The following is a 27845-nucleotide window of genomic DNA, read 5'->3' as shown; positions in this document are numbered from 1 at the left end:
GCGTCCAGCCCGGCCTGCGGCCCCAGCCCCTGCGCCGCTCGTCCGACCCGCAATCGTCCTCCGGACCGTGCCTCCTGGTCGCCCGGCCTGCCCGCGTGTGTGTTTTGATCTGGGCCGGCCTCCCGGCCGTCGGTCCCCACTGGTCGGGCCATGCCGAGTCGCCGCGTCGCCAGACCGTCCGCTGCGCCGGAGCTGGGGGCCTTGGGTAAGCGGGACCCGGGTTCAGGAGAGGAGTCTGGGGCGGGACTGGAGATGCGGGGGTTCTGGGGGCCCCGGAGTAGTCTGGGGGTTCCTACAGGAGTCTAGGGGCTTTGGGGGGCGAGGCTGAGGGTTCCAGGGACACTGTATTAGAGGGAAGGAAGGAGGCAGAAGATAGTGACGGGGTCCAGCCCAAGGTAAGAGGGAGGCGTCCCACTACAGAGTGAGAAGGGGGCGGGGCTTGACCCTGAGGCAAAGGAGGGGGCGGGGCCCGACTCCGAGAGCGAGGGGCGGGGCCTGACTCCGAGAAGGCGGGGCGGGAGCCGCTCCTGAGGAGTGGGGGCTTGGCCAGGCTCGGAGAGGGCGAGGCGAGGGAGGGGCCAGACTCAGAGTGGACGAAAAGGAGCGTTCTGGCTCACCGAAGGGGGCGGGGCCTGAATCTGAGAGCGAGAAGGGGCGGAGCCTAACTCTAAGAAGGAAGCAAGGTCCTACTCGGAGTAAGGGGGAGGGGCCTGACTCTGGCAGGGAAAAGGGGGAGGGCCTGTTCCGAAAAAAGAAGGGCGGGGCCTGACTCGGAGAAGAAAGGGGGGGTGGGGCTTGCTTCAGGAGAGAAGTGGCAGGGTCTGAGAGGGAGAAGGGGACGGGGTGACACTGAAAAAGTGAAGGGGTAGGGTTGACTCTGAGAGAAAGGACGGGGTGGGGGCTTTCCTAACTGAGGTTGAGAAGGGCTCCTCCAGACCCGACCTTAAGGAAGAGAAGGCGCCGGCGGCCTGAGTGTGGTGCGGGGTGGGGAGAATGACAGAAACTAGGGATCCGGTCCATAAGTTAGAGAAGGAAGCAAGGCCAGACCCTGCGGGCGTTAAGGGTGAGGGGGCCTGATCCGAGGGGGCGGGGCCAGGAGAGGAACGGGGTGGAGCCTGGGAGACTGCGGTCCTCCCACTGCATCTCCATCACCTCCTGAGACATGCCTCCCTCCCTGCAGGGTCCGCGGACCTCTCCTCGCTCTCGCTCGCCGTTTCCAGGACCACGGGTGAGCAGCCCTCCACAGTTCCGGCCCACCCGCGCGCTCAGGACGGGGGAGGGGGGAATCCTGTGGAGGCGGCTTTGGGCACGCCTCTGTCTGGGGTTTCGCCCGGGTCCACCTCAGCTTTCCTCTGACCGCCTGTGTTCGTCCCCGCCCGTTGAGATGGGGGCCGCAGGTGCCCCTACCTCCCGGGTGGTTAGGAGCTGGACAGGTAAAACTAACCACCTATTCACCCTCTAAGAGGAGTCCTCTTTAGAGATTTGCCATGGTAGTGCAGAGGGTAATAATGACATGCTGGTGCCCTCCTCGCTCTGTGAATGCCTGCAAATCACTTCTCTCTGGGCCTCAGTTTTCCTCATCTGTAAGATGGACATAATATCAGTGCCTTCCTTTGCCGGGGGATTGAGAGGATTCAATGAGCTGATACAGGCAGACTTTCAAAGCGGTGTCTGGCACACAGTAAAGTCTCAGTAAGTGTTAACTGTTGCTAGCTCGTTTTATTATTATTATTACTATTATTATTATCGGACCGCCCGTAACAGTGGTTCTTAAACTTTTGTGTGCATCAGAGTCACCCAGGGAGCTTGTTAAAACAGATTGTTGGGCCCTACCTCTAGAGTTTCTGCTTCAGTAGGCCTAGGATCGGCCCTGAGAGTTTGCGTTTCTAGCAAGTTCCCAAAAGATGCTGAGAACCACTAGTCGGGAAGGTCCCTGAGCCAGTGCCGTCCAAAGTTCAGTGCTGCCCAAGAAAATGCAGAATCATGGCTAAATGACAACATCCTCTCTCTTATAAATCTGCTGGGATTTGGAGGGCAGGGACTGAGTCCTGCTACCATGAAGACTCAGCCCCTAGTGGGCTGGGGCTGGGTCTCGGTCCGGAGGTAGAATCTTGGGATGGACCCCAGCAGTGGTGGCCCAGCTGTGGAGGAGGCTCTGCCAGTTCTCTAACAGGTCTGAGAGTGGGGACAATAGGGAAAGGTGGGGCATGGCACTGGGGACAGGTGCTGCCCACACACTGGTTCTGGGCAGGAACAGGGCTGAGGTTTTTTCTGGCCCAAGATCTCTGATTTCAATTGAGAATAATGTGTGATGTCATCTCTTCAATAAATATTTATTGAGCGCCTGTTCTGTACCTCATCCTGTGCTGGGCAGCGCTGGGGACTCGGCGGTGACCGAGAGAGACCTGACCCTGCCCTCCTGGCTTCCCTACCTGCATGTGGCGGCAGGCACGTAGGCAATAAATTAAATGTGGGATTATCAAATGTGATAAAGGCTCTGAAGAAGTCTTGGGGTCAGTGAAATCTAACAGCAGGGTTAGGATGGGAGAACTACATGCTGTGACAGAGTGGGAGGGAAAAATCTCCCTCATTCTGACAGGCTAGACACGTACTGGATATGGGGCAGACATGTCCCCTACTCTGAGGTGCTCACAGTCTACAGGAGGAGACAGATAAGAGTCCCTTAACACAAAGTCATACCAAATTCTAACCAGTGCCATGAAAATGATAAAACAAAGGTATGTAATGGTGAGTGACTGGAGCTATCTTAGGGGCCAGGGGGCTATCTTAGATAAAGTGGTCAGGGAAGACCTATCTAGTAGGTGACATTTGAGCAGGGACCTGAAGGAGGAGGAGGGGGAGGAGGCCATGCAAAGAACTAGAGAAAGAGCAGTCTGGCAGAGAACAGGCTGTGCTAAGGCCCTGAGGCAGGAAAGACATAACTGGTTTTCTGCTCACGCACGGCCCGTCCTGGCTGTCCCTGGATGGTGGCACGTCTGTGTGGGAGGTTGGGGTGGGATGGAGTGTTATTTGAGTTGAGCCCTAAATAAGGAGCCCTAAATAAGGAGAAATTCCCAATGTTTACTGACTGAAAGAGGATTTTTTTCCCCCCAAAGATTTATTTATTTATTTGAGAGAGCGAGCGAGCGAGCAGGGGGAGGGGCAGAGAGAGAGGGAGAGGGAGAGAGAATCCTCTAGCAGACTGTTCACAGAGCAGTGAGCCTGACGCAGTCTGGATCCCAGGCTGCTGGGGATCATGACCTGAGCGATATCAAGAGTCCCATGCTCACCCAACTGAGCCACCCAGGCACTCCCGAAAGGGGATTTTTAGATAATAAGGCTATTAGCTAAGCTTTATGGAGGGGCCAGGGCGGGCAGACACGGCGCTATCAATTCACCTGTGTGATTCCGAATCCTCATGTTCACACCTTGAGATGGGAGCTCAGGCCTGATTTTATAGAGACTCAGAGAGGTGGAGAGACTTGCCTGAGGCTATACAGTCAGTGAGTGACAGGTAGGATTCCAGCCAGCATCTGTGTGACTCTACACTCCATGCTTTGAAAGCAGGTCTGCCACCCTCTTCATTTTATAGACAGGGGGCCTGAATTCTAGAGAGGGAAAGCAGCTTGGTTACCCAAGTCCATAAAATTATGTCTCCCAACACTTTATCCACTGGCAGCCAGCATTTACGCAACACCCACTACTGTGGCAGTTCTGAGTGCTTCCCACGTATTAGCTCATTTAATTTTCACAGCAGCGCAATGAGGCGTTATTACTGTGTCCATTTTACAGCTGGAGAAACCAAGGCACAAAGGAGTGAAGTGAGGGGCTCAGGATCCTCCAGTTATCAAGTTGCAGAGCCAGGATTTGAATTGAGGCAGTCCAAAGCTCAAGCCACTGCTGCCTGGGCCTCGGTTTCCCCCTACAGCCTGGGAGCTCCTCAAGGGCCCAAAGTCTAACTCCTCTTCAGGTCCCCAGGTCATCCAGCACAGATGCCTAAGAGGGTTTTTCCAAGTTGAAGTGACTGGAGGTTGGCCCTGCCAGGGACCTACAGCCTGTCCCTTCTTCTGTCCCAGCCTCAATGTCCCCAGCTACCAAGTGAGGGTATCTTCCCTTACCCTGCTGAATTCAGAGATCACATGAGATAAGGGGAGCTTTCCGAGGAGCAAAGGTCTGGCTGCCAGGAGCCACTCCCTGAGAGTGGAGGAGGAGGACAGGTCTGGGAGCGGGGCAGGCTGGCGTTGATCCATCTGTGGCCAGCGGCTGGGGCAGGCAACCCTGGGAGGGACATCTGGCTCTGGCCTCCCCCTCGTCCTGTCTATGGAATGACGGGAGGTTTGTTTCGATTTTTCCATGGCCCCTTTCAGGACTGAGCTTTCCTGAGGAGGTGATGAGGGACTTTCCCAGCATTGCTGTTACTGTCCCCTCTGGGAGCAAATCTGGGATGGTGGGTGGGCACTGCGGAGGGACTGGGCCGGGATGCAGAGTAGGTGATTTCCTGGAGGTGAAGGATCAGCCTCCTTGGATCTTCAGATACTAGCCAGTGACCCCAGTGGGGTTCTATGGTGGGCTTTAGGGAGGGAACACCCCCACATCTCATTTAGAATCTTGGATGTTTAATTTTTTCCTGGTCATAAGACCCTTGGCTTCCTTGGATCCTCAACGATGCTTTATAATTCCTGGCCTCAATGTTTTTTAGAAGGCACTTGAGGGTACCCTGACCCTGGGGCCCCAATATTGGGAGCTGAAGGGAGGGTAGCCCAAGAAAGTGAGATAGGGGCTGGGGTTTGGCACCCCAGGGAGCCAGAGCCCAGTTTCCCAGGATGGAGGAAGGGAGAAAGGGGGAGGGTTCCAGGTGGGGATGGGGTTGGGGAATCTGTCTTAAAAGATGAAAGTCTTGACCACTTTCTGGACCTCACCTTTCTCTTTCTCTTTCTCTTCCTTCCACAGATGAATTGGGTAAGTATCACAGGGCAGGTCTGGGGTGGGGGGTTGGCGAGACGTCCAAGTGCTCACAGTGCGGGATCTGGGCCTTCTTTGGTGTTGGGTAGGACTGTTGGGGGATTTTAATGTTCCTGTTCCCAAAGTACCAGCGGTACGTGATACTTAGAAAAGACTCCCCACGTCAACTGCCTTTAGTGTTGCTATTACTGTGAGCATCAGTTAATTCTTTCAGTGAACTGTATCGAGCACCCACCATGTGCCAGACACTGTTCTAGGCACCGGGGATTCAGCCACGAACCAAACAAGGTCCCCACCCTCCTGGAGCTGACACTCTGATGGGGGAGACAGTAGGAAAAGGAATAAATGAACAAGATCATGTCAGATTGGGCTAAGGGCTGTGAAGAAAATAACAGGAAGAAGAGCAGATGGCCTGGGAAGACACACACTAGATGGGCCTTTCAGAAGAGGTGGCATTTGAGCTGAGACCAGAAGGACACGGAACCAGCATGGGTTGAATGGGGGGAAGCATGGAATAGGCAGATGGGGAGTTGCACAAAACCCCAAAGAGGGCCAGGCTTGCTGGGAGCAAGCAACAGAAAAGAGACTGGAGTGGGGCGAGATGGGGGGGAGGGGGTGGGAGGAGGCCGAAGGCCCGGGACAGGAGGGGGCCATGGCCCACACCAGGCTCTGTGGCAGGGGTCAGGGGTGTGGGTTTTTGTTTGTTTGTTTGTTTGTTTTCTGAGATGACTAGAACTTGGGGAAGGTGTTGTATGGGGAGGATGTTGACTTTGACTCTTAAGGGAGATGGGAGCTATGGGAGGTCTCTGAGCAGAGCGAGGTCAGGGTCTGACATAAGCTACCTCTGGCTATGTGTGAGGGACAGACTTGGAGGCGGCCAGATGGGGAACAGGAGCAGTGGTTCAGAGGGGAGACAGTGAGTGTGGACCAGGATGGAGCCAGGGGTGTGGGGAGAAGCGGTGGGAGTGTAAACATATATTCGAGGTAAGAGGCGCAAGAAGTTCAAGGATGGGGAACAGATGTGGGATCATGAGATGGGCAGGCTTCCAGCTTGGGCACTTGGTGGATGGTGGTGCTGCTTTCTGAGGTGGGAACTGCTGGGGCAGAGCAGCTATTATTCTTGTTATTAATAAACGGGGGCAAAGAGGAGGCAGGGACACCTGCTACCTGGCCCTACCTTTATCCAGGTGAGAGGGGATGGAGACATGAATTCAGGTGCTGTTAGGGAGGGGAGTGGACACGAGGCTGCAGGAGAAGGAGAACCCAGGCCGACCCCCGTTTCTGGCCTCAAGAACCCGGGAACTGTTTGCAAGGAGGGTAGAGGCTTTTTTGGGGTCGGGAGCCGAGCACCCCCCCCCCCCCGCCCGCACTCGGCCCACAAGGAAGATGTCTTGAAGAAATGAATGGATGCGGGAAAGGCGGGGCGGCACAGGTCTCGGGCGGGGGGTCATCAGACCTTTGCTTCTATCATCAGCGTCACCCCCTGTTTTTTGCTTCTCCCGCAGAGATCATCGACGAGTACATCAAGGAGAACGGCTTCGGCCTGGAGGGGGCGCAGCCGGGCCCGGGCGAGGGGCTGCCGCGCCTGGTGCCTCGCGGGGCGGCCTCCCTGAGCACCGTCACCCTGGGCCCCGCGGCGCCCCCGCCCCCGGCCACGCCGCCGCCCTGGGGCTGCCCCCTGGGGCGGCTCGTGCCCCCGGCCCCGGACCTCGGGCCGCGGCCGCACCTGGTCATCACCGAGCAGCCCAAGCAGCGCGGCATGCGCTTCCGTTACGAGTGCGAGGGCCGCTCGGCCGGCAGCATCCTCGGGGAGAGCAGCACCGAGGCCAGCAAGACGCTGCCCGCCATCGAGGTGAGGCCCGGGCCCGGGGGTCTCGCGCCTCCCCGCCCCCGAGATTCGCGCGCTGGTATTCCTCGTGTAGTTCATGGCGGTTATTATTATTGCCGTTGCTATTGTTGGAGCGGATAATACTCTCACCTGGCCCAGGATTCCAAAGGGCATTCCAGGAAAGGCCTCCTTCCGGGCACTTGGCAGTATCGATCAAAATCATCATTGCCGGGAAAGGCAAGGTAGCTAGCCTCCTGGCCCACAAGGGAGGCCCTAGTAATTGGAGTGGCCCTGTTTGAATCCCTCTTCTGCCATTTACTAGCTGTGCAGCCTTGGGCTGGTTATTCAGTCCCTCTGTGCCTCAGTTTCCTTCTCTACAAAATGGGATAATAATAATAACAACAACAACTAACCACCAGGGGTTGTCGGGAGGCGTGGATGAGTTAAGGACACCTGCCAAGGGCCTCCAACATGTTCTGTGCTCAGGAGAGATGAACTGGTGTTAGGACTATTGCCATCCTGACTCATAGTCCTGGCCATTCCGCTTCTAGGAAATTGATGATGTAGGTAAGCCCGCCTCTGGGTGGAAACGAGGGATGTGCCAGATTATCCCCTGCAGCCTTGTTGTGTAAAGAGTTGGAAACTGCAGAGGTAATCAGCGGGGCATTGGTGGGATAATCCGTGAACATCTATCTACACATTGGAATCCTATGCAGCCAAGCATCTGTGTGTGTGTGTGTGTGTGTGTGCGCGCGCGGATAAATATAAACACATACGGTTCACACAGAAAGATTTTATTTTATTTTATTTTTTTAAAGATTTATTTATTTATTTGAGAGAGCGAGAATGAGAGAGAGAGAGAGTACATGAGAGGGGGGAGGGTCAGAGGGAGAAGCAGACTCCCTGCCGAGCAGGGAGCCCGATGCGGGGCTCGATCCCGGGACTCCGGGATCATGACCTGAGCCGAAGGCAGTCGCTTAACCAACTGAGCCACCCAGGCGCCCCACACAGAAAGATTTTAAAATGAAGCTGTCCCCTAGGTACTGATGTGGAACCATCTCCAAGATATATTAATAAGCCAAAAAAAAATTTTTTTTTGAGGCACAGAACCCTCCATAGGGGATTATACTACCTTTGGTGTTAAAAAGGGGGGAAAATAAGATTCTCTATTTGTATTTGTTGGTATGTGCCTACAGAAACTCTGGAAGGAAAAAAAAAAATAAAAGTCAGGACTTTATTTTGGTGGGGGGAGTGCTGAATTATGAATAAGGTGCAGGTAAGGTTTTTCACTACATGCATCTTTATTTTGCTTTACGGTTTTGAATCATATGGCTCAAAACTTTCCAAAATGTAAATTAATTTAATTAATACGTATTAACTTAACAGAATTTAAATTAAACTGAACAAAAGTCCACCACTCCTGCCCTCAGGCCCCAGGTTCCCCCCCAGAGGTGACCATTTTTTTTTTTGAAAGATTTTATTTATTTGTTTGACAGAGAGAGAGAGAGAGAACACAAGCAGGGGGAGGGGGAGAGGGAGAAGCAGACTCCCCACCGAGCAGGGAGCCCAATGCGGGACTCGATCCCAAGACCCCGGGATCATGACTTGAGCCAAAGGCAGACGCTTAACTGACTGAGCCACCCAGGAGCCCCGGTGACCATTTAAAAAAAAAAAAAAAAGATTTATTTATTTACTTATTTGAGAGAGAGAGAGCGCGCGCGCGCGCACACACATGCGCACATGCCTGCCAGGGAAGGAAGAGCAGAGAGAGAGAGAAATTCAAGCAGACTCCACACTGAGCACTAGCCCAAAGTGGGGCTTGATCCCACGACCCTGAGATCATGACCTGAGCTGAAACCAAGAGTCAGAGGCTCAACCAACTGCATCACCAGGCACCCCCAGAGGTGATTATTCTTGTCAATATCTCACGTATCCTTCTGGGAGAAATTTATGATTATATAGGAACATACATACATACATATGTACAGCCCCGCCTTTGTACATAGAGAGGAGTATAATCTATATACTATTCTGCACAGTGGTCTTTTTTGCTTAAGAATGTATCTTGAGGGGCGCCTGGGTGGCTCAGTTGGTTAAGCGACTGCCTTAGGCTCAGGTCATGATCCTGGAGTCCCGGGATCGAGTCCCGCATCGGGCTCCCTGCTCAGCGGGGAGTCTGCTTCTCCCTCTGACCCTCCTCCCTCTCATGCTCTCTGTCTTTCATTCTTTCTCTCTCAAATAAATAAATAAAATCTTTAAAAAAAAAAAAGAATGTATCTTGAAGGGGCGCCTGGCTGCCTCAGTCTGGAGAGCATGTGACTCCTGATCTCAGAGTTGTGAGTTCGAACCCCACGTTGGGTGTAGAGATGACTTAAAAATAAAAAAAAAATCTGGGGCGCCTAGGTGGCTCAGTCGGGTAAGCGTCTGCCTTCAGCCCGGGTCATGATCCAAGATCCCAGGTCCCGCATCTGGCTCCTTGCTCAGCGGGGAGCCTGCTTCTCCCTCTGCCTGCCACTCCCCATGCTTGTGTGCGCTCTCTCTCTCTGACAAATAAATGAATAAAATCTTTTAAAAATAAATAATTAATTAAAAAATCTTAAAAAGAATGTAGTTTGGAGCTCAGCTAAAATCAGCCTATCTAAAGCTGTCCCATTCTCTACCATTGAACCATTGCATGGGTGGGTGCTAATTCAACGTGCAGGTCCTCTCTTGGTGGGTATTTAGGTTGTTTCCCGTCACCGCTTTTGAGCAAAGCTGTAGAGAACGACTCAGTTCATCTAGTATTTCCTTCATGTCATGCAAATAACTTCTGGAGTTGGAATTGCTGGTCAAAGGTAATTTGATAGATATTGCCAAATTGCCCTCTGTGAGCGTTGTACCCATGACTGTTTCTCCTAGCTGGTGTCTGAGAGGCCTGGTTCCTTGCACCTCCCCGATACAGAGCCTTCGTGTGCTTCTGGATCTTTGCCCAAGTTTTATTGAGTCTGAATTGGGTACTGATCATTCCACTAGCCCCGGGTTCTGGCCCAAGCTGCTCCCTGGCCATTGGCTCCCAGTGTCCTCTAAATTTCCCCCGACAAGGCAGATGGAGGGCCCCTATTGAGTTATACATCCGCTCTACTCCCCTGCTCAGAACCCTCTCTTGGCTCCCTAGTGCCCTCAGGAGGAAACCCAAGCTTCTGCCTGTGCCTCCAAGGCTCTCTCTGACTCCTGCTGCCAGTTCCCAGCCAGCCCCTCCTCAGTTGCCACCCTCCAGCCACTAGGCCTTTCCCCATGCTGTTCCTCCTGCCTGCAGTGCTCTCCTCCTGAAGCCTGGTCACCTCGTACTCATCCGTGAGGCCTCAGCCCACCTCCAGGAAGCCTTCCTTGACCACCCTCCCCAGGTCCAAACTCCTTCATATGAGGTCTCCTGCTTCCCTCCTCCTCTCCCTCGATGGGATTTGTCCTCATAGGTTTACTAACAGAGCAACCCCGTCCTTCCACCACCCTGCAGGAAGCAGTCAACATAGTGATTACAAATATGCATTTCAGAGTCAGAAAGACGTGGGCTTTAGTCTTACCAGCTGTATGAATTGAGGCAAGTCCAGTGCTTCTGCTGGCCTCGGTTTCCTCATCTGTAAAATGGGGTTGGAGTTCCCAGCTCCCACAGGATGCTATGAGGAAACCAGGAAGGTGGACCAGCACCAGAGGAGAGGCTCCCTCTTTACTCAGCGAGGTGGTTGTTATTTGATTTGGCTCCAGATATTGTGGCCAAAAGCAGCACGCAGGGCAGAACGTTCTGGTTAAAAGAATGGTTTACTTTGAAATGTATATTCCATCACCGGATTTTCAGGAATGGGGCAAGGGTGATGCATTGAGGGGCATTTTCATAGCCCCTTATTTATCTTTAAGGATTTTGTTTATTTTTCCAATTGACGGGATTTTTAAAAAATATTTTATTGATTTACCTGAGACAGAGAGAGAGAGGGTGAGCGAGAGTGAGAGAGAGGTGGGGAGGGGCAGAGGGAGAGAGAGAAGCAGACTCCCCGCTGAGCAGGGAGCCCGATGTGGGGCTCAATCCCAGGACCCTGGGATCATGACCTGAGCCAAAGGCAGATGCCCAACGACTGAGCCACCCAGGCGCCCCTGACAGGGGTTTTTTTTTCAACTTTGTATCCCATCTTTTTCTTTTTAAAAATTTAAAATCTACATGCAATAGACAAGAATAGTGCAGTAAACATGTCTGTTGCCTTATTTGCTTCATATCTTTCTCTCCCTTTATATAGACATTTATAGAGGGAGATTTGAAAGTCAGTTGGAGATAGGATGACACTTCGCCCAGAATGTTTCGGTGTGTGTCCCTCAAGAACAAGGATGTTTACCTACAATGTAGGAGCTATATAATCATAATACCATCACCACATTCTAGAAACTTAATATTCCTCCAAGGGTATTATCTGATATTAAATCCATATGCTCATTAACCCCCAAATATTCTTTTTCTTTAAAGATTTTATTTTTCAGTAATCTCTACACCCAACGTGGGGCTCGAGCTCATGACCCCAAGATCGAGAGTCGCAGGCCCCACCGACTGAGCCAGCCAGGCCCTCCCCCCTCCCCCAAATACGCTTGAGAGCTGTTGTTCTTGTTCACTTGTTTAATATTCGGTGCAGGATCACCTGCTGCGTTTAGCTGGCAGGTCTTGCCATGGTCTGAATGTTTGTGTCCCCCTAAAATATATCCATTGCAATCCTAGCCTCCAGTGTGATGACATTAGAAGGGAGGGCCCTTGGGGAGTGCCGAGGTTATGAGGGCTGAGCTCTCATGACTGGGATGGATGATTTTATAAAAGGGACTCCAGAGAGCTTGTGAGCCCCTTCCATCAGGAAGAGGGCCTTCCCTGGAGCTGGACCACACAGGCACCCTCATCTCAACTTCCAACCTCCAGCTTCCAACCTCCAACTGTGAGAGAGAAATTGCTGTCATTTGCATGCCATCCAAGGTCATGGTATTTTAGTGTAGCAGCCCGCACGGACAAAGTCAGATGTCTTTAGTGTCTTCTGACCTGAGTTCGTTTCTCCATCTGGCTTCGTGTTTGGGGATGTGGACATTTGCAAAGGACAGGGTCGATGTTTTGTCGAATGTCCCACGTTCCGTGTTTGTTGGCTGTTTCCGGATCAGATCAGGTTGTGTGTTTCGGCGGGAACACCCCAGTGGTGACGCTGTGGGCTTCTCAGTGTCTCACACCAGGAGACATGGGGCCGCAGTCTGTCCCACCGTCAGTGATGTGGAGTCAGATCCCGTGGTTAAGGCGGTGTATTAGTCTCTCCAGCTGCCGTAACGAACTACCACGGGCTGGGTGCCTCGGACAACAGAAATGTATTGTCTTAGCGCTCTGGAGGCTGCAAGGCCAAGATCAAGGTGTCAGCAGATTTGGTTTCCTCCGAGGTCTCTCTCGTTGCCTTGCAGACGGCCTCCCTGTCACCGTGTCCTTACTTGCCTGGTGTCTCTTTGTGTGTCCAAATGACCTCTTCTTATAAGGACACTGGACAGATTGGATAGAGCCCATCCTAATGGCCTCATGAACTCAATCACCTCTTTAAAGACTCTGTCTCCAAATACAGCCACATTCTGAGGTCCTGAGGTTTAGGGCTTCAACATATGAATTGCAGGGGGATGCAATTTAGCCCATAAGAGTGAGTGCCCAGCGGGGCTCTTCGTTGTAAGGGGACAGCTTTTCTTTGTAATGAGTAACTTACCTGTGGGGTGATACTTTGAGGCTGTGTTTTCCCCAACAGGTTACTTCTACATCTTCCCAGGCAGTTTTTCTGGCTCGGTGTCGGGTTTTTTTTTTGTTTTTTTGTTTTTAAAGATTTTATTTATTTGACAGAGAGAGACAGCGAGAGCAGGAACACAAGCAGGGGGAGTGGGAGAGGGAGAAGCAGGCTTCCCGCCGAGCAGGGAGCCCGATGTGGGACTCGATCCCAGGACCCTGGGATCATGACCTGAGCTGAAGGCAGATGCTTAACGACTGAGCCACCCAGGCGCCCCTCGGTGTCGGTTTTGATTTCAGAGAGTTAGAACTATAAATATCCAATAATAGGGGATGACCTCATCTGGACGTGGATTCAGGATTTTTATTCCTATCTTTCAGAGCGACCGACTGAGGCTCAGAGAGGGGAAGTTACTTGCTCAGGGGCACCCAGCAAGTTTACTGTAGTAATTACTAAGCACTCCTCTGTGCCCGGTACTTAATAATACCCATTCTACAGATAAAGATGGAATAGAGAGGTTTATCATGCAGATGGCCAGTGATAGAGCCTGGTACCAGGTCTGGCTTATCCCAAGGCCTCCTGTGACATCTTAAAGATGAGAAGCTTTCAGCCCTGCAGTTCTCATGAATCCTGAGACTGTTGACTCTGAGCTTTTCTGAATCTCCTAATATTGCAGTGGGGAGCTGGTTAAATAAATAGCTTTAACCCCATCTGACTCAGTGGTATTTATAGACAATAGTACGTCCCTCTACTCATAATCATCCCCCAAATTCATAATGCCCTAATATGAAGGAGAAATAAAAGGAAAACAATACAGCATAATAAGCACCTTTATTTCAATGTGTAAATGCTCAGGCACAGCCCCAGGGAATCGTGATAAAGGTGGCAGTTGCTTGGACCTCATGAATGCAGGGGCCCATAGACAGCCTGACCCAGCCGGGTGGATTTAGTGAATTAAATGCTGTATGGCCAGGGTTGCGGTCGGTAATGGGATCTTCCAAAGCGGCAAACAACCCTCAGTCTAAACAAAATCCAGTCTTCCCTCAATTAACATGGTGGTCACAGTCCTTGAAAATTCAGTGATTTTTTAAATTATGGGAAAAAGAAGGGCATCTGGGTGGCTCAGTTGGTTAAGTGTCTGCCTTTGGCTCAGGTCATGATCTCAGGGTCCTGGGATGGAGGCTTCCTGCTCAGCGGGGAGCCTGCTTCTCCCTCTGCCTGCTGCTCCCCCTGCTTGTGCTCTCTCTCTCTCTGACAAATAAATAAATAAAATCTTGAAGAAAATGGAATCTGGAATCTGGAATAATGGGATGTTTCATACTTTTTATTTTTATTTTTTTAAGATTTTAATTTATTTATTTGAGAGAGGAGAGAGAGAATGAGTGGGGTGGGGGGATGGGGGGCGGAGAGGGGGAGAAGCAGGCTCCCAGCTGAGCAGGGAGCCAGATGCCAGGCTGGATCCGAGGACCCTGGGATCGTGACCTGAGCCGAAGGCAGACGCTTAACCGACTGAGCCACCCGGGTGCCCTTATTTTTGTATTTTTTTTTAAGATTTATTTATTTATTTGAGAGAGAGAGGGAGAGAGGGACAGAGAAACTTTAGCAGACTTGGAGCTGAGCGGGGAGCAGGAGATGGGGCTTGATCCCATGACCCTGAGATCCTGACCTGAGGTGAAACCGAGAGTCGGATGCTTAACTGGCTGCACCACCCCGGCGCCCCATCTCATACTCTTTAAATGCAGGCTCCAGATTTTCCCCAAATTTGAACAAAAATTTTCGTCTTTTTTTGTAATTTTAAAGTTTTATTGAGGTATAATTTATATATACAAAATTGCACAAATTTAATGCATACATTTTGATGAGTTTGGATGAAACATTTTTTTAATTACAGAAAAAAGGGAAGAATAGTACAGTGAACACCTGTGCACCCTTAACTTGTATTTGCCAGTTGACATTTTGCCACATTCGCTGTATCTGCCATGCTCCTCCATACAAACTCATGGGCATGCGTGCACACGGACAAATGCACACATTGTTTTTGCTAAACTATTTGCACCATGCATTGTAGATATCATATTACTTCACCGCTAGATATTTCAGTGGGCACCTCCTTCAAATGAGCTCCCGTGTGGTGACAATATTATTAGCATCCCTAGGAAAATTAAAGATATCCCATGGTATCACCCAAAGTGTCAAATTTCCCAGTTGTCCCCAGAGTATACTTTATAGTTGTTTCTTCCTCCTCAATCCAGGATCCGATTAAGGATCCTATGTTGCATTTGGTTGTCATGTCACTCTGACCTCTCCCACCTCCCCCCCCACACTATTTTTTTTTTTAATTTTTTTTTAAAGATTTTATTTATTTATTTATTTGACAGAGAGAGAGATAGCGAGAGCAGGAACACAAGCAGAGGAGTGGGAGAGGGAGAAGCAGGCTTCCCACTGAGCAGGGAGCCCGATGCGGGGCTCGATCCCAGGACCCTGGGATCATGACCTGAGCTGAAGGCAGACGCTTAACGACTGAGCCACCCAGGCGCCCCCCCCCCACACTATTTTTAAATCAAGTTGCAATTGATCAAATCTACATGTACAGCCCTATACATTTTTACATACGTATACACTGTGTTTACCAGCCAGGTCCAAATATATTATTTGTTTGATTTTCACCGAAATATGTTGCCCATCTTTTTACCATCTTTCACGACACTGATTTTTTTCACCTGATGACCCGCGATTTGGGCTCTTTTGAGGTATCACGGTGAGATTCGGGTGACATACTCCTGGAGGGTTGTCACAGAAGAGATGTCGTGCCTTCTCAGTGCACCCTGTCAGACTGCCCAGGTCATTTTGACTCTGTATTGGTGATGCTGACCTTGATCACCTGATTTAGGTGGCGGCCAGTGGATTTTCCGCTGTGAAGGTGCTTTCCTCCACTGGTCATTAGTAAATTCTCTGGGCGCGGTCCTTGGAGACCCTGTGTGCATCCAACTTTTTAAAACTCATAGTGGCCAAAGAAAGCATATCTGTGGGGCAGCTATCCTGTTATGAGGCCCCCAGGCCACCAGCCAGAAGCCTTTGGTTTAGGATCTCAGAGGGGTCTTAAGCAAACCCCCTTCCATCATCCTGGGGGAGAAGGTTGGGGAGCTATCAAAGGAGGCCCCAGGGAGTTTGGATGGGTGCAGGTGTCTGCCAGGGGACCCCCAAAATGCACCTGTCTCCCTGCAGCTCCGGGATTGTGGAGGGCTTCGGGAGGTGGAGGTGACCGCCTGCCTGGTGTGGAAGGACTGGCCTCACCGAGTCCACCCCCACAGCCTCGTGGGGAAAGACTGCACCGACGGCGTCTGCAGGGTGAGGCTCCGGCCTCATGTCAGCCCCCGGCACAGGTACTCGACCCCTGACCCCCAACCCTTCACCCCAGGTCACAGAGATGTGGAGGGGCTGATGATCACCCAGGGAGACCTTAGGGCAAGGGGCCACTTGGCCAGATTTTCCCCACTGCATTTCCTAGATGGGGAGACCAAGGTCAGGCCTGGGGGCGGGGTGGTGGTGGAGGGGTGTGCCTGGGCCTGGCCCCCTGCTGCACACACATTCACACACAGTTGTATTCATCCCCATTTTGTCGAGGTGGAAACTGAGACTTGGAAGAGTAAAGGAGCACAGATAGCCGATGGCAGAGCAGGGATTTGACTCCAGACCTGACTTAACTGCAAGATCATTCTTTCTTTCACTTGATAATTTATACGTTTTTAATAAATAAAAAAATAAAAGGTTCAGAAAGACCGTACAGTGAAAAATAAATTTCCTTCCACCTTTGGTCGTGCAGCTGTCAGTGGCCCTTCCTGGAGGCAATTAAAAATATGCTATGCATGTATATTTTTTCTCCCCTTACAAATGGTAGCAGACATTTGTACCTCGTTGTTAAGTTCAAGTACATCTTGGAGATCATTCCTGTAAGCATTTAGAGCTGCCTTATCCTTTTTCTTGGCTGCATAGTATTCCAATGTACAGCTGTACACCATTAATTGAACAAGCCCCCCTAGTAATGGGCCCTTAGGATGGTTCCAAGCTCCTGTGGCCCTGTTACTAAATGCATGGCTTTATGTATATATCATCTCTTCTCTAGGATAAATTCCTAGAGATGAAACTCGCTGGCTCTGACTTCAGTGATTTACTCTCTGTAAACTTTCAGTGACTTATAAATTTAGCCAAGGTGTAAGGTCCGTGAGAGCAGGGATTTTGTCTCTTTTGTTCCCCGCTGTGTCCCCCCTGTATCCCCCCACATGCTGCCTGGCACACAGTAGGCGCTCAGGAAATATTTGTGGAATGAATGAATGCCGCCATATTGTCCTCCCGTATGTAATTGCTGATTACATTTACAGTCCCGCCCACCGTGGGTGAGAGTGCTTGATTCTTCACAACTTCACCAGTAGAGAGCGTCACCAAACGTTTTGATCCTTGCTGTGTTGATGAGCTTTTTAAAAATTGGCATCGCATTGATGTTTAATTTGCAGTTTTCTTATTATAAAGGAGGTGGGCTAGTGTTTTCATGTGGTAAAGATGAGGGACATTCCCAGGTGCTCTCGGAGAGTCCCCAACACTCCTGAGAGGTTGAAACCCCAGGCCGCTCCTAATGCTGGGGCCCCTGAGACTGTGAGCCCCAAGGCAGCATCTTTGCTGGAGTCCTCCTGGGGGTTAGGGCTAGACCTGCCTCTTCATGAGTACTTCCCTTCACCCATTCCTCCCCACTCCCCATTCAGCTTTAACAATCTGGGCATCCAGTGTGTGAGGAAGAAGGAGATCGAGGCCGCCATTGAGCGGAAGATTCAGCTGGGCATCGACCCTTACAATGGTGAGTCCCAGAAACTAGCCTGACTGTCGTGTCCTCCTGAACCCCTCGTGCCCTCGGCCACCCCGTCCCCTCCCCTTCTCCCTTCTCTGGTATCCACTATCTCCCCAGCCCTCTCTGCCATCTCCATCCCCCACCCTCAGCCTTCCCATATCTCTCCTACAGCCGGCTCCCTGAAGAACCATCAAGAGGTGGACATGAATGTCGTGAGGATTTGCTTCCAGGCTTCGTATAGGGACCAGCAGGGACAAATGCGCCGGATGGACCCTGTGCTCTCTGAGCCTGTCTATGACAAGAGTGAGTCTAAGGTGCTGGGCATATTAGGATTGTTGCTGGCCACAGGTCCTGGAAAGACCCACGTACGATGGCATGGACGAACAGGGAGTTATTTTTATTTGTCTCATTATTAAGTCTGTTCGTGTTGATTCAGCTGCTCAGCAATATCAGGGCAGTGGTTCAGCTCTGCGATTCCCTTGGTTGTGAGCTGGTTGCCACAGCTTCAGATATCATGTCTGTGTTCAAGGCATGAGGGGCAGTGTCACCCTGTATGGTGTGCAGGCTGTACACTGCCCAATTCCAGTGGTCAGCATTTATTAGGTAGCCTATGGAAACGAGGCCTCCTTGTATTGCAGAGTGCACAACCTGTACCACTGTACTAGGCAATTCTAGGGAAGATGCAGCCTGAGCAGTAATACTTTTCTCTTTTATACAGAACATAATATATTCCCCAGAATCCCCCCGGTAGACTTCTGCTTATGCCTCATTGGCAAGAACTTGGTCTCATGGCAGCCCCTAGTTGCAAGGGAGTCTGGAAGAGCAAGTATTTAGTTCTGGTTTCCATCATCTACAGAGGGAGATGGGCATGGAAGAAGAGATTGGGAATGGCTGTTAGGTTTTAGCAGCCACAAGCCTCAAAATGGGGAGGGAAATTAATCCAGTCACGGCTTTTATGTATGCAAGTGATAGAATTCCAATTCAAATGGGTTGAAGGAGAAAAAAAGAAGAAGAATTTGTTTGTTCCATTAACTAAAAAGGTCCAGAGGTAGTAAAGCGCTTCAGGTCTGGCTGTATCCAGGTGCTCAGCGATGTCATTAGGGATCCGTCTCTTTCCATCTCTCAGCTATCCTTTCTTCAAGTTAGAGTCATTTTTGGCACAGCCCTCCCATGGTGGGAGCAAAATGACTGTATGCAGCTCTAGGCTTATATCCTACCAGCTTGGAACCTCTCCCCGGATGCCCAACGACAGCTTCTCTTACCCAGTATTTTTGGTTGGAGTCTCAGGGCTCTCATTGGCCTGGTTTTGGGCACGTGCTCCTCTCTGACCAGTCAGCTATGGCCAGAGGGAGGCAATGCTCTAATTGGCTAGATTTGGGGCACGTGATCACTGCTGAGCTAGGGAGTGGGTCCCGCCCTACCTGATCTCCAGGACTGAGATGGGGCTGGGGGCTGTTTCCTAGAAGGGAAATGGAGGGGCTCTTAACAGAAGAAGGGCCAGGACTGTTAGGCAAAACCACAGGTCTCCACTACTCATTTCAGGCCATTAATCCTCGTCTAAGAAGGGTCTTGATCCCTGACCCTGCCAACTCTCGTCTGAGGGCTGATGGTCTCCCTTTGGCGGGACACTCACTGGACCTCAGCATGGAGGACTCGCGACTGTCCATTGACCCCTCAGAGCATCTTCTTTTTCTCCCCGGACCATGGGTCCCGGGGAGAATCGGATGCCCTGGCTTCCCCATTTCCCATCTCTGCCCGGTGCGGCGTGGGCACCCACGGGGTACCTGCTGAGGGTTTGATGGCTGAATTCTCGTCTTTTCTTACATACCACTTCCTCCTGCGCTTGCACAGAGTCCACAAACACGTCAGAGCTGCGGATTTGCCGGATCAACAAGGAGAGCGGGCCGTGCACGGGGGGCGAGGAGCTCTATCTGCTGTGCGACAAGGTGCAGAAAGGTGAGGGACCTGGGACAGCGTGTGGGCGGAGTGGCATCGGGTGGCTTGCGGTGCGCACAGGAGCCAGGGAGCCCGGGAGGGTGGGAGCATGAGACAGAGCTGGTTAACGCGGGCAGCGCAGTGGAAGGATCCAGAACTCTGGTTTTGGAGTCAGACTGCAACAGCCCATGGGTTCATTCACTCACGAAGCTCCTCACTCACTGGTTCATGTACAAAGATGGAGAGCCCTGTGTGATGGACGTGCTGGGTGCCAGGCAGGGCTCCCCACCACGAGCTGGGGTTGGGGGGAGGGACTCCGACATTAAAATCCGCAATTACATAAATAAATGCTTTATGGTGGCTTGATAAGGAGATGAAGAAAACAGAGAATGGGAGAAGTATCTCCTCCACTTTATTCATGTCTGTTTAAATGTCCCTTCTTCAAATAGGGTTTGAAAAAAACAAGTGTGGGCACCTGGGTGGCTCAGTTGGTTAAGCCTCTGACTCTTGATCTCAGCTCAGGTCTTGATCTCAGGGTAGTGAGTTCAAGCCCGGCGTTAGGCTCCATGCCCAGCTTGGAGCCTACTTAAAACAACACCGGCACCGGGGCGCCTGGGTGGCTTAGATGGTTAAGTGTCTGCCTTCGGCTCGGGTCATGATCTCAGGGTCCTGGGATCGAGCCCTGCATCAGGCTCCCTGCTTGGCGGGGAGCCTGCTTCTCCCTCTCCCTCTACTGTTCTCCCTGCTTGTGCTCTCTCCCTCTCTCTGTCAAATAAATAAATAAAATCTTTAATTTAAAAAAAAATTTTTTTTTTTAAGACTTTATTTATTTGTGAGAGAAACAATGAGAGACAGAGAGCATGAGAGGGAGGAGGGTCAGAGGGAGAAGCAGACTCCCCGCCGAGCAGGGAGCCCGATGCGGGACTCGATCCCGGGACTCCAGGATCATGACCTGAGCCGAAGGCAGTCGCTTAACCAACTGAGCCACCCAGGCGCCCATAAATAAAATCTTTAAAAAAACAAAACAGGGCGCCTGGGTGGCTCAGTTGGTTAAGCGACTGCCTTCGGCTCAGGTCATGATCCTGGAGTCCCGGGATCGAGTCCCGCATCGGGCTCCCTGCTCAGCAGGGGGTCTGCTTCTCCCTCTGCCCTCTTCCCTCTCGTGCTCTCTGTCTCTCATTCTCTCTCTCAAATAAATAAATAAAATCTTTAAAACAAAACAAAACAAAACAAAACAAAACAACACCAGCACCATAAAACCAACAACAGGTGCACCCTGCATTGCCTGGCTGGCGAGCGCTTTCCTTCTGACTATATATATCTTTTCTGTATCCTTTGCATTTTTTATCCTGTGACTCTGTTGTAAATAACATCACCACCAAGGGTATTAAAGAGCTAACATGTATCTTGCTCTTACTATGTGCCAAGCTCTGTTATAAGCACTTTCTACACCTCACTTATTAGATCATCTGATTGCCTAACAGTTCTATTAGGTAGATCCAACTATTACTTCCCTTTTACAGATAAGGAAACTAATGCACAGAAAGGTTAAGTAACTTGCACAAGGTCACACACCTAGGCAGGAAGAGACAGGATTTGAATGGTCTATGCTCATAATCATTCTTCTGGAAAAATAAGAAAGAAAGACGGTTGAAAATAACTTCAGGAAGATGGAGGGACGCCTGGGTGGCTCAGTCATTGAGCATCTGCCTTCGGCTCAGGTCATGATCCCAGCGTCCTGGGATCGAGCCCCACATCGGGCTCCCTGCTCAGCAGGAAGCCTGCTTCTCCCTCTCCCACTCCCCCTGCTTGTGTTCCCTCTCTCACTGTGTCTCTCTCTGTCAAATAAATAAAATCTTAAAAAAAATAAAAATAGGGGCGCCTGGGTGGCTCAGTTGGTTAAGCGACTGCCTTCGGCTCAGGTCATGATCCCGGAGTCCCTGAATCGAGTCCCACATCGGGCTCCCTGCTCAGCAGGGAGTCTGCTTCTCCCTCTGACCCTCCCCCCTCTCATGTGCTCTCTCTCATTCTCTCTCACACAAATAAATAAATAAAATCTTTAAAAAAATAAAAATAAAAATAAAATAAAATTAAAAAAATAAAAAACCATTATAAAGTGTACAATTCAGTGGCACTTAGTACACTCACAACGTTGTGCCACCACAACTATCTAGTTCCAGAACATTTTCATCACCCCAGAAAGAAACCTCATACCCCATTATGCTATATAAGTACTCACTCCGTTTTCTTCCCTCCTCTAACCCCTGGCAACCACTAATCTGTTTCTGTCTGTGGATTTGCCTCTCCTGGACATTTCATATAAATGGCATCCTACACTATGTGGCCTTGTGTGGCTGGCTTCTTTCACTTAGCTTAATGTTTTCAGGAATCATCCACGTGATAGTACATATCAGTGCTTCATTCCTTCTTATGGCGGGATGATACTCCATTGTGTGGATATCTCATTTGTTTATCCATTCGTAAATTGGTGGACATTTGGGTGGTTTCCAACTTTTGGCTCTCATAAAGTATTGCTACGAGCATTCGGACGTTTGCGTATAAGTTTTCGTTTGAACACCTGTCTTCAGTTCTTTCGGATATATGCCTGGGAGAGGGAGGTTCTTATAAAATTTTGAGTGAATGAGCACATGGAGATTGAGTGGTTCCTCTGCGCTGGGCCCTTGTGTTAGGCAGTGCTGGGACATAGTGATGATAGAAACAGGCCCGGGCTCTCCTCTTGCAGGGCTCCCATCAGGGGGTAGGGAAAGAAACACAAATTACAAGTGTGAATTCTGCTGAGAGGGAAGAAGACCAAATGCTAAAACTGGACGGAAGCACTAAAACAACAGGAAGACCAGATATGGGCTGGCCATCTTGGAAGGCTTCCCAGAGGAGGTGATATTTGAGCCAAGATCTGAGGAATGCCAAAAAGATGGTTAGGGTCCTGGGAGTTGGGGCCAGAGCAGGGAAACCGTTCCGTGTGTGTGCGAATAACTGGAGGCAGATGTGAGTCTTGTTCCGTCGTTTGTTCACTGTCCAGCCTCGGGCTGGTGACTTCACCACCCTGAGCCTCTGTTTCCTTATCCCTAAAATGAGTTGGTGTTAAGATGAGACAGGATCTCACTTATCTAAGAACTACACTACAGAGAGTTACCACAGACTGAGAATTTCTGAGCGCCAGGCATGAAGCTAGTGCTTTGCATTCTAAAATAAAATAAATAAAATCTTAAAAAATATTTACTTTTTTAAAGATTTTATTTATTTATTTGACAGAGAGAGAGAGCACAAGCAGGGGGAGTGGCAGGCAGAGGCAGAGGGAGAAGCAGGCTCCCCGCAGAGCAGGGAGCCCGAGGTGGGACTCGATTCCAGGACCCCAGGACCACGACCCGACTGAAGGCAGTCGCCCAACCAGCTGAGCCACCCAGGCGCCCATTTATTTTAGAGAGAGAGAGAGAGAGCTCGTGCGTGCATGCTTGAGTTGGGAAGGGGCAGAGGGAGAGGGAGAAAATCTCAAGCAGACTCCCCGCTGAGCATGGAGCCCAAGGGTGGGGGGGCTCGATCTCATGACCCTCAGATGCTTAACCAGCTGAGCCACCCAGGTGCCCCTCTTAGTTTTATTCTTAAGAATATCAATATCCGGGCGCCTGGGTGGCTCAGTTGGTTAAGCGACTGCCTTCGGCTCAGGTCATGATCCTGGAGTCCTGGGATCGAGTCCCACATCGGGCTCCCTGCTCAGCGGGGAGTCTGCTTCTCCCCCTGACCCTCCCCACTCTCATGCTCTCTCTATCTCATTCTCTCTCTCAAATAAATAAATAAAATCTTAAAAAAAAAAAAAAGAATATCAATATCCGGGGGCACCTGGGTGGCTCAGTTGGTTGGGTGACTGCCTTTGGCTCAGGTCATGATCCTGGAGTCCCGGGATCGAGTCCCGCATCGGGCTCCCTGCTCGGCGGGGAGTCTGCTTCTCCCTCTGACCTCCCCTCTCTCATGCTCTCTCTCTCTCTCTCAAATAAATAAATAAAATCTTTAAAAGCAAAAAAAAAAAAGAATATCAATATCCGGGGACCTGGCTATTTCAGTTGGTAGAAAGTGCAAGTCTTGATCTTGGGATTGTGAGTTCAAGCCCACTTGAGCTCACTTAAATCAAATGTATTTAAACTTAAAAAAATATATATATATATATGTATGTATGTATTTTTTTAAAGAGAATATCAATACTGATTTGGGGGGAGGCTGAATGAGTTGGGGGCCCGGTGGGCCAGTGTCCTGGCTCAGCTGATGTCCCCACTTTCCCGCCAGAGGATATATCGGTGGTGTTTAGCAGGGCCTCCTGGGAAGGCCGGGCTGACTTCTCCCAGGCCGATGTGCACCGCCAGATTGCTATTGTGTTCAAGACACCGCCCTATGAGGACCTGGAAATCGTTGAGCCTGTGACCGTGAACGTCTTCCTGCAGCGGCTTACGGATGGGGTCTGCAGTGAGCCTCTGCCCTTCACGTACCTGCCTCGGGACCATGGTAACCACGGCAATCCAGGGTGATCCACTGCCCAGAGACCAGGTCTTTGGCCTAGAGGGGCCAAGAGGCAGGAGTAAAACGCAGGCTCATAACTGCACAGACTGAGGTTCAGTTCCTGGCTCCACCTCTTACTGGTTGTGTGACCTTGGCCTCTCTCTGAACCTCAGTCTCCTCCTGTGTAAAGTGGAAGTAATAGTACCTATCTGATGGCATTTGGGGAGTATTTGATTATTTCTCCCCTCAGCATGCCTGCTCATGCCTGGCCCTATACTGGGTGGTGCTGGGGACATAGCAGTGACCCATGATAGCCCCAGCCCCACCCTCATAAGTCTCACAGTCCTTTAGTGCGGATGGAATTGCTCAGGGGACTCAGATTGCTCAGAGGGGGCATCTGACCCAGGCTTGGAGATGAGGGAGGGCTTCCTGGAGGGGGGGGACGGCTGAGCTGAGAATGTGGGGATGATTAAGCAGTTGTCCAGGGGAATTGGGAAATAGTGTTTTAAGTAGCTGGAGTAGCAAGTGCAAAGGTCCTGAGGCAGGATTGTGCCTGCAGTGTCCCAGGAAAAACAAAGAGGCCAATGTGGCTAGAAGTGGATTTGGGTTTCATTCTGATTAAGATATGGACATCTATTTGCATTAGTTGGCCAAGAACTAGAACAGCTCAATGACTTCCTAAGTGGTCTCTATAATTAATTCTTAATTATTATTATTGATGGATAATGTTGCCCCTGGTATCTCCTGAACAGACAGCTATGGCGTGGACAAGAAGCGGAAACGGGGGATGCCTGACGTCCTCGGGGAGCTGAACAGCTCTGGTGTGTCCCCTCTGCCCCTTTCCACACTCATCTCTGGCTTCCTAGGAGGGGATGGCTAAGCCCTAGGCTGGGGAGGAGGGGCTCTGAGGGTCCAGGGTTCCTCATCTCTGCCTTCCCTCAGACCCCCATGGCATCGAGAGCAAACGGCGGAGGAAAAAGCCAGCCTTCCTGGATCACTTCCTGCCCAACCCCAGCTCAGGTGAGTCGTGGCTCAGGTGGGTCTGAGGGTGAGCTGCAGCCCTGCTTCTGGCCTCTTCAGGCTCCCCCCCACCCCCCACCAAAGCTCTCCTAAGGCCAGGAACTCACATCTTAGGCAGCAGCATGAAGTAGAAAGAACAGTTCTGGACACAGTCTGGAGGCTCCAATCTCTGCTGGGCCACTCTTGGGCTGTGTGATCCTCACCAGTTGCTCCATCTCTCAGAGCCTCAGGGTCTCCTCTGAAAAGTTTCACTGTATACCTCCCTCATTGACCTTTTAGATTTTAATGCATTTATTTTTATAGATACTATGTAACAGGTGGGCACATAAGTGCAGTTTGTATGTTTACTCATTGAATTTAAATCGCATCACTCCTCCCCCCTGCACCGCCCTATCGTTTTATTGGTGAAGAAACCGAGGCCCAGAATGGTGAAGTCTCTTAGCTGAGGTCACAGAGTCTACGGTGGAGCTGTGAGCTGTACCTGGGCACGTGTACAGATGAGTGATGAAACACTATGTAGAATGGGTAGCAGGGAGTAGATGGTAGATAAACGGGAAGGGTTGTCAGAGCCAGCCAAGCTTAATTCAGAGCCTGTCTCTAGCCCAGCCACCCTCTGGCCTGTTCTCCCCACACCTTTATCTCAACTCACACGCCAGCCTCCACTTCCCATGGACTGCAGCCCTATCTGGCTGCCATCAGAAGCTTCCCCACCTGCTGACCAGTAGCTCTAAGAATGCTGCCCCCCAATACCCCAGCTACCGCAGGGTCCCAGCTCCCATCCAACCCACCAACAGCCAACCACTCAGAGTCTGCTGAGCCTGGACCACTCCAGCCAGTCCCACCCTGGAGGTTTCAAGTATCACCTGTTGCTCTCCCTACCCACTGCACCTGGTAACCAATGCCCAGAGCTCCACCTATAGCAACCACCAATCCTAGCCCGCTTTGAAATCCTCACTTTCCAGAGCCTCTCCTCATTAGCCACCTGCCATTCATCTACCTCCTCCATCACCCCAATTTCTCAGTGCCTAAAGGCCCCCCGCCCCTCTCATCCTTGGGGCAAAGCTGCTCTGGCATGACAGTATAATGGTTAGGGGCATGGCCTCTGGAATCAGACCGAGTTTGGATTCTGAAGCCTGAATTTAGCCATCGTGTGACCGCTTTGGGATCTCATTTGTCAGATGAAAACCTTACCTCTTAGGGTCCTTTTTAGAATTTAGTGAGGTCATATGACACAGCATAGTGGCTGGTACAGAGTTAGTGCTCAGATCTTAGGAACTTGTCAGACAAGAATGCCACCTGCATTTGTGATGATCATGTTTAGCTGCTTTCATAGTAAAACCCAAGTTAACAGGGGCTTCAATAGGCTAGAACTTTATTTCTCCTCTCAGATAAACGTAGGTGAATAGTCCTGGGATGGTTTGGAGGTTGTATGATCATCAGAGGCTCAAGCATGCTCTTGCCATTTTCAACTCATAGTTTCCATCTCATGGTCCAAGATGGCTGCCAAAGCTCCAGCCATCATGCCCACCTTCCTCCAGCCAGGAGAACTTAGTCACATGACCACATTTAGCTGTAAGGGAGGCTGGAAAATAGAGTCCCAGCAGCCCTGGGTCTCTTTCTGAGATAAGCATAATATGCCTTTGCTGCTGAGATTTGTCTTGTCTCAGGGAGAGACTCTCCTAATGACACATAATTTTACCTTCCAGTGTGGGGACTGGTGACTGCTCATTTGGGTCTCCCGTGTGTGGGGATTTCACTTTTTGGGGGGCCTCTATAATTTGGGGGAGAGGGGACTTTAGAGCCTCTTCAACTTCCTTATTTTTTGGAAAAACTCCCCAGCCCTGCAGGAGCATGGTTTGAGCCCTGGTGCTACAACTCTCCAGCTATGTGTGAATTATTTTGCCTCAGTTTGCTTATTAAACTAGAACGGTGATAGTCCCTACCTCGGGGTTCTCCTTGGGATTAAAGGAGGCCACAGTGATGAAGCATTTAGTACTATCAGGGCACTGGAGTTAGAGCGTGGCCAGAAGTCGCCGCTAAAGCCACTCTACTTCCTTCTGCCTTTTCATCCCTGCAGGCCCGTTCCTCCCGCAGTCAGCCCTGCTGCCGGACACAGACTTCTTCCCTGGCACCGTGACCCTACCCGGCTTGGAGCCCCCCGGTGGGCCGGACCTCCTGGACGACGGCTTTGCCTATGATGACGCTGCGGCCCCCACACTTTTCACCATGCTGGACATGCTGCCCCCCGCGCCGCCACTCGCCAGCGCTGTCGTCACGGGCAACGGGGCTGCCGGGCCGGCTGTTGGAGAGCCTTCCGGCCCTGAGCCAATGACGCTGGACTCATACCAGGCCCCAGGCCCCGGGGACGGGGGCACTGCCAGCCTTGTGGGCAGCAACATGTTCCCCAACCAGTACCGCGAGGTGGGCTTTGGGGGAGGCCTCCTGTCCCCAGGGCCGGAGGCCACGTAGCCCCGAGGCGCTGGAGGAGAGGCGCTGGGTGGGGAGGAAGGGAGGTGGAAGGAGCCGTGCAAAGCCAACCAGGATGTCCAGCACCTCGATCCCCTTGGGCCACCCTTGGTCAGTCTTCCGACCTCCTCATCCTTCTGATTGGGACATCTTCAGCGCTGGTGAGAAGCTCCGTAGCACCGGTTTCCCCTGAGCCCATTTTACAAATGAGAAAACCGAGTCCGGAGAGGAAAAGGGGCTTGGCTCCCATGCACCAGCTTGTAAAGCTGCCTCAGCCCCCACGGGTGGGGGCACCTTCTCCAGGCAGATTCTGGAGTGTACATATGGGAGAAAGGTGCAGATCCTCAGCTCTCCTCCCCCGAGCTTGAAGGTGGGGGGTAAAGGTTGTTTGTTCTGAGTCTTCCCAATAAAGATGAGTTTTTGAGCCTTTGGAGTCCGGTCTCTTCTCCGCTGGGGAAAGGCCCCAGGGCCCGCAAGCCGGAACCCTCCGGGATCGCCTCGGCTCCGCCTCTCACGGCAGCACCCTCCAGGC

The 27845-nt window shown here is 51.3% G+C and overlaps 1 protein-coding gene across 1 annotated transcript; it reads left to right on the top strand.

Annotated features, from left to right (window-relative positions):
- The first annotated feature begins 26 nt into the window (after nucleotides 1–26).
- RELB (RELB proto-oncogene, NF-kB subunit) lies at nucleotides 27–27739 on the top strand. The gene is made up of 12 exons (XM_021681144.2): nucleotides 27–205; nucleotides 1181–1228; nucleotides 4951–4959; nucleotides 6468–6814; nucleotides 15769–15926; nucleotides 17301–17392; nucleotides 17555–17686; nucleotides 19235–19339; nucleotides 23618–23833; nucleotides 24580–24648; nucleotides 24770–24847; nucleotides 26925–27739. The coding sequence occupies exons 1-12, from the start codon at nucleotides 151–153 to the stop codon at nucleotides 27314–27316; spliced, it is 1701 nt and encodes a 566-aa protein (XP_021536819.1). The 5' UTR covers nucleotides 27–150; the 3' UTR covers nucleotides 27317–27739.
- Nucleotides 27740–27845: the final 106 nt, after the last annotated feature.

Source organism: Neomonachus schauinslandi, chromosome 16, assembly GCF_002201575.2.
Source record: "Neomonachus schauinslandi chromosome 16, ASM220157v2, whole genome shotgun sequence".
Taxonomy (NCBI): Eukaryota; Metazoa; Chordata; class Mammalia; order Carnivora; family Phocidae; genus Neomonachus; species Neomonachus schauinslandi.
This window is presented reverse-complemented; position numbering and strand designations above follow the sequence as displayed.

Bases quoted from the DNA above. Each gene is read 5' to 3' on its own strand.
- RELB (XM_021681144.2), top strand. From the start codon at position 151: ATGCCGAGTCGCCGCGTCGCCAGACCGTCCGCTGCGCCGGAGCTGGGG. The intron at 19,340-23,617 runs GTGAGGGACCTG...CTTTCCCGCCAG, and splicing joins GTGCGACAAGGTGCAGAAAG to AGGATATATCGGTGGTGTTT. The intron at 24,848-26,924 runs GTGAGTCGTGGC...TCATCCCTGCAG, and splicing joins CCTGCCCAACCCCAGCTCAG to GCCCGTTCCTCCCGCAGTCA.